Source organism: Nelumbo lutea, chromosome 5 (assembly GCF_056320005.1).
Source record: "Nelumbo lutea isolate HS-2025 chromosome 5, American lotus-T2T, whole genome shotgun sequence".
NCBI lineage: Eukaryota > Viridiplantae > Streptophyta > Magnoliopsida > Proteales > Nelumbonaceae > Nelumbo > Nelumbo lutea.
Window position 1 is genome coordinate 33,668,800 of NC_142688.1, and position 6,728 is coordinate 33,675,527.

A 6,728-nucleotide genomic window follows, 5' to 3' on the forward strand; every position below is an offset into this window, starting at 1 on the left:
GAAATGGTATATTGTCATAATCTATTTGATATGATTGGGAACGGGAATTAGAATAAACTGGAATGAGGTTTCATTTTCAAGGGAGAAGACCGTTTTCTCAAATAGAAAAATGTCATTCCACCAGAAACAGGAATAAAATTCTAATTTCACCCAATCAAACAGTTGGAATCAAATCGGATTCCAGCCCCTATTCCTACAAACCAAACGGGGCCCATAATGTATTACACCGGGGATGTAGTAGTTGAAACCCCAGAGAAGATTGTTGGTTTAATGAAATTCGACCAGCAGTGAGCCGAAGTGTTTGACCTATATCGCAGATTAGAGCCCACAATCAAAGTTTTGAATGCATAAAATGTTAACCTGAAGCCTGAATGACGAATGCTAAATATGGTTATTTTATTCCCCATAAGTGATTATGAAAATGGATATCTATGTTAATTATAACATTAATATTAATAGTTATTTTTAGAATAAAATTAATATTAAAGATATAAATAATAATAAATAATGATAATAAAATAATAAAAATTACTAGTATTTTAACAATAAATAATTGAATAATTATAATTAAATAATAAAAATTATTGTACTAATAAGTGATATTTATTAATTTAATAATATTTTATTTATTATTAAAATAACATTTTAGAATTATTATTTATAAAGTTTTTAGTAAGAATGTTACTAATAACAAATAATGAATAAAGGGAACTTTGGAGACAAATAATAAAAATGTTGTCAGGTTTCACGTCCGGTATTAAAAAGAATATCCTGATGCCCGAATTCATTTACTTTTAAGACATTAGAGGTTGAAAACTGATCAAAAAAACAACGCCTTAGTTATATTTGTTACTTATTATGTGCCTTTTAGATTCGGCTTTTCTCTTTGGTTTATGATGTTGTTATCTTTGTCTTGATGCTTCATTATCAAATGGGCTTTTTTTTTTTTTGTCCATGGACCATTGTGTATTATGCAAGACTTTCTTTTTTTTTTCCTTTTTTTTTTTTTTCTTTCTTTGCAAGGGACCAACCTTTCCAAGCTAGGTAGATAGGAAGTGTGTCGGGGAGGGACTTTCTGAACTGAGTCCATTTAGACATTTCATTGAACAAGCATTGTAACATACTAATATGGTTCTTTGACATTTTACTAATGTCAATCATGTGTTCATTGATTTGGCACCGAGTTAGGTTCATCAAGGTACTCAGGAGATGCAAGTTAATGTCATTGAGAGCTGGAAGATTGCAGGCCGAGACCTTAGTTGCCAAGAGGTTGACAAAAATTCAGGGGCCCATGAAGAGTTTGGGTCTGCTGATCTCAATACATTGCGGGCCATTTTCACCCAGTTATACACATCTAGAATATCCGTTGTACTTTATATTACTGATATTTCCCACTTTATATTACCAATATTTCCAATGTGCAGCTGGATGAGCGTGGCCAACAGTGTATTGTGTTCAGTAGATCTGAACTCTTGGGTAAAGTAAAACCTCCTTTAAGCTTCTTAAAGATAACTAAGATACATCATGCAAATGGGGGTGTAATTTGTTGATATGAGAATTAGGCTTGAACCAAGGATTAAAGTATTGTATCAAATAAATCAGATACGGATATGCTTTGAAATGCATGGATACAAAGAAAAGATATAAAAACACTTGGATACGCTAAGTAAATGCATACAAATCACATAAATACATTAATAATACTAAACCAAAAGTTGAATTACCTATGAATAATATATAAACACATGAGAAATTCATACTTCAAAAAGGTTATATGAAGAAAAATATTACAATAAACTATAAAAGGACTTTAGAACATTCAAACATCATACAATAATTATTACTCTTTCAATTTTCATAATTATATGATTTTAAATTTTATTAATTTTTGGGAATATTTATTAATCTAGTATTTTTATTTAAATAACAACTCTTTTTTAAATAATAAATATATTTTCATTTTTAATATATAATATTTTTATTTTACATATAATTGTAAAATAAAACAAATAAATCATTTAAGGTAGATAGAATAAATTATTTATAATTTTCAGTTTTTATTAATTTTTTGGGGAAATTAAATCTTAAATTATTCATTTCAATTTTTATAATTATAATTTTCTGTTTTAGAATAATTGTGTTGGGAAATTTTATTTATCTAGTATTTTTATATAATAATTGTATTTTTTTCAAATAATAACTATATTTTCATTTTTAACATATAATTATGTGTAAAATAAAATATATAAATCATCTAAGATAGATGAAATATATTATTTTTATAATTTTTAGTTTTTATTAAAATTTTTGAAAATTTTAAATCTTAAATTATTTATTTCAGTTTTCATAATACTATTTTTTTAATTTTTATTAAAGATGAAAAACAATCCAAAATTAGTCAATATATAGTTTTGTCAAACTAGGCATGGATACGCCTCCGTATTAGTGTGTGTCGGACCGTATCCACCGATACGATGTGATACGGCCCAATATAGAGGTGTATCGTGCCGATACACACGACTTGTGAGTTATGTATTCAATTATGGCGTATCCCGTATCTATGACCATGGATATGGATACGAATGCCCCATATCGAGAGTATTGTATCGATACCTTAATCCTTGGTTTGAACTCAATTTGAACCGCAATGCAAGTTATTTGAGATCGGTTCAACTTGAGCCAATAATAAATAAATTAGTATAAAAATTATAAATAAATGTATTAAATAGTTATAGATAAATTAATATTATAAATATTGTAAATAAAAATATATTATGAAATCAATTATAAATTCATGTATTTATATTATAAATAAGCCAATTATAAATAAAATTTGATTCGAATGATCAGACCATTCGACCCAGAATTTGGACCCTTAAATGGTTCATTGTCCGGGGTATTATGAACCTCAAACTTAACTCGACCAACAACTTTGCTCACTTGAATCGAACTTAATTACCGCAAGCTTGAGTATTTAGCAAGCCGAGCCCGATAACACACGAGTAGAATCAACTCACTTAAACCCCTAGATGCAGTGGGCCAAGAGTAACAATTGGTTTCATATCATCCGATCAACCACAGGAGATTTGATGATTGAGGGTGCTTCGTCATGATCAGTTCTCATATTAGAAGCCTCGGCATTTGATCAAGGTTTAGCTAAAGCCTTAAGTAGTACTGGCATCCATAATTTTGGTAGAGTCCGATTACCAGGACCTTATCTCAAGTATAAATGGCAGAAACTCGGCCATCGGCATTGAGGTGTGTGTGACATATATTATCTTGGACATCAAGATTTAGAATCATAACCTTTTGGCCATCGGCATCGGCATTGAGAAGTATCTGTAATAGTTAAAGTCTTTTATCATTCTTTTAGTTGATCTGATATAACGTTATTTAGGGTCCGTTTGGTTTGCAATTAGAGAATTGGAATCATAATCAAAATCTTTTAAAATTGAAATTGAAATGGTCTATTCTCATAATTTATTTGGTTTAGACAGGAATGGAAATGGAATTGAAATCAGTAGAAATGGAATTTTATTCCTAAGGAAAAGGTAGGGAATGGCCATTCAAACGAAGGAATGTCGTTCCAGCAGGATTGGGAATTGAATTCTGATTCAGCTCAACCAAACAATTAGAATCAGAATAACCCATTCCAAATTCCAGACCCTTATAAATCAATTTGTTCTTTTTTTTTTTTTTCTGGCCATGGATACTGTTTATGCAAAAAATGATTCTACCACCATTCCGAATAAACAACATATATAGAATAATGTATCAGTTCCGTTCACAGTGAGAAATTAATGAGATCTAGCTAACTAGTACTAAACCAAACAACAAGATACTACTAACAAAAAGTACAAAGCATAGACAAGGCAATAAAAAGAGAAAAAACAAAACAACTTAACTATCACATGGCAAAGACTTGAGGAAAGACTTGAGGAAACCGGTCTTCCAACCAAGAAAATCAATCACAAAGGGAACCGGTCCTCCAACCAAAGACTTGAGGAAAGACCCAAGTTAGCAAGCCTATAAGCTGTTCTATTTGTATCACATGGCAACCAAGCTGAACTTGAAAGATTTGTCCATTGTGATGTGCAGAATGTCATCATCAACAATAAAGACAGTATCTTGATGGGACCCCGTTAATAATAGCATAAGAATAACCAGTTGCAGAGTGTGTCTAGTTCAAAAAACACCTAATCAATCTTGGCCTGAGAGCCAACAGAGAATGGAAAATGAGGCAACTCACCACAGTCATAATCTACAACATCAACAATCTTACTGAACAAAAATCCATAGAAGACGGTATCCCTAAGGAACTTCATCAACCATCCTGACCCCAATTGTTGGACCCATCCAGAAATATAGGACCCCATGATCAAACCAGCGGCTCTCCATCTCCTCTCCTTGGTGTATCTCTCTAAGGCCCCAGCCACCTCTCCTGGAGCGATTCTCCCGTGCTGGAGAAGCAAATTCCCCAAATGTCGCCCAAGGACGACTGCATCCTCAAGCGCAGCACAACCACCTTGGCCAAGATCAGGTGTCATAGGGTGCATTGCATCACCCGCGACTGTGATGTTCCCCTTGAATACTTTTCCAAATATTAGGTCCCATGGAAACCTGAACATCAATGGGGCTAATGACAAAGTAGAAAGCTCAGCATGCCTGACCACCTCCAAGTACTCTGAAGGGAAGTCCTTGGCTGAATTCTCTATCACGTCCTGCTGTATCTGGCGAGGGTCGGCTTCCATACCTCCACCTGGCAAATATGTTGGGCAAGCAATTGATTATTGGTGACGTGGGAGCCAATTATTAGATGGTTGGGTTGAATTATAATTCAATGGGTCGGGTCTAGGTAAAATCAACCTCAAACCAATTACTTATCAAGACAAAATTATAGACCAAAATTGTCCTTGTGTCTGACCCGATAGTCCTGATTATATTAAAAATTATATATTTTTTTATTTATATAATAACTTATATATTTAAATTTTGATCATATAACCTTAATAAAAATGATAAAAAAACTATTAGTGGAACCAGAACCGTTATAATTGGTTCAATCGATTCAGGTCTACCGGATAGATCCGACCCATTGGCAGTCCTAATTCTATCAATGAAGCCAACACTCAAAAATGGTGAAAAGAACTCACTTGTGGGTTTAGAATTGTGGACGATGAACCAGTAGATCTCTTTATCAGTGAGGGGAGCAAAACCACCCCTTTCCCCGTTGTTTATGTATTGATGGATGTCCTCAACTTTGTGGCCTTGAGGATACACAGCTAAACCACGCACTGCTGATCGACCAGAATGGACTGGATCCATGAGTCCCAACCAACGTGCCACAACTGAGTGAACCCCGTCGCAGCCTATTAAAACCTGTTATCATGACCAAATTAAAATTAAAAGAGAATCAACTACTCCACAATCCTAAACATTTCAATACTCTTGATCTTTAACTCTCTATTCTAACCAACCCAATAGGGACTAACCTTGGCTTTGATTTGAGTTCCATCATCCAAGTGTAGGATAGCAATGGATGAGCCTTCAAATGTTTGGGTCTCAATTGAACTGAGCTTTGATGAGAAACGAATTGTACCAGGTGACAATTCTTCTGCTAAAGTCTCTAATAAGTTTTTCCTGTGAACTGCTCTAGGCTCGAATTTTTTTCTGGTTCCAAATGAGTAAAATGTTTATCAATATCAGTCCATCTACTCATGAATGAAGCTCTATATATAATAGTTTGTATCCACCCAATATGGAAGGAAGCCGGTATAATTAATAAGAGAGTACTCTCGTAATAAAACCCTCTTATGTTACGAACCTTTTAGAGCCCGTAAAATAAACCTCTTGTGTAGCTCCACTTGCGATATTAGTGATGTATCCCCTGAAAGACCCACAAGAATTCACTTAACTATAAATCAAAAACAATTCACTGAATTAATTACTAGATAGTTTAATTTCATAGTAATTAAAACAGAGATAAGTTTAATTTATGGAGGATCAGTCCCCAAATCAAGATGAACACTACTTGGGCTGAAAAATGAAAACCAGCTTCTCTAGATATTTGAAAAATAGAATAGGAACAAGTGTTTCAATCAAATTCACTTCACTATAAATCAAAGCCCCAATACTAGTGTACCTTTGTAAGGAGGGGTAAATGGAGGTGAGCTTGTGATCTACTCCAAGAACTTGAAGAGCGCGCCAGGCATTTGGGAAGAGTGTTAGTGCTGCACCGGTGGTGCGAAGCTCCTGCGACCTCTCCAGAACCAGAGATCGGATACCAACCTTCTTTAGAGCTAAAGCAGTTGCCAACCCCGCGATCCCTGCACCCACGATCACTACATCCTCATTCATTTCCATCTCTCTCTCTCTCTCTCTCTCTCTCTCTCTCTTTGATGTGCTCTCACCCTCTCCCTCAATCGAGGCCCAGCTTCCACAAATGGACAAGCTGACACCTCAGTCAAATCACTGCTCTCCTAGACAGGATTTGGAATGTTCAAAAGTTTAATTAACACTTATTATCCAACATAGATTGTAATCGTCTCTAGTAGCAAGTCTAGCTCTAGATCGAACCGTTATTGACCCAGTCAACCCAGATGGTAAGACCATTTGGCTCTGGATATCGTTCAAACAATCGGTTCCATTTTATCCATCAATAGCTACTTTGCCAAAACCCATTGACTTGCTAAAAGATCCGCGCGTTCAAGCAGTTGAACTGTCAATCC

The 6,728-nt window shown here is 34.4% G+C and overlaps 1 protein-coding gene across 1 annotated transcript; it reads right to left on the reverse strand.

The window, feature by feature from the left end:
- Positions 1–3,715: 3,715 nt before the first annotated feature.
- On the reverse strand, positions 3,716–6,467 carry LOC148851581 (monooxygenase 3-like). The gene is made up of 5 exons (XM_088946600.1): positions 6,143–6,467; positions 5,825–5,887; positions 5,493–5,670; positions 5,154–5,379; positions 3,716–4,759 (listed from the first exon to the last, which is right to left on the reverse strand). The coding sequence occupies exons 1-5, from the start codon at positions 6,361–6,363 to the stop codon at positions 4,197–4,199; spliced, it is 1,251 nt and encodes a 416-aa protein (XP_088802726.1). The 5' UTR covers positions 6,364–6,467; the 3' UTR covers positions 3,716–4,196.
- Between the last annotated feature and the right edge of the window lie 261 nt (positions 6,468–6,728).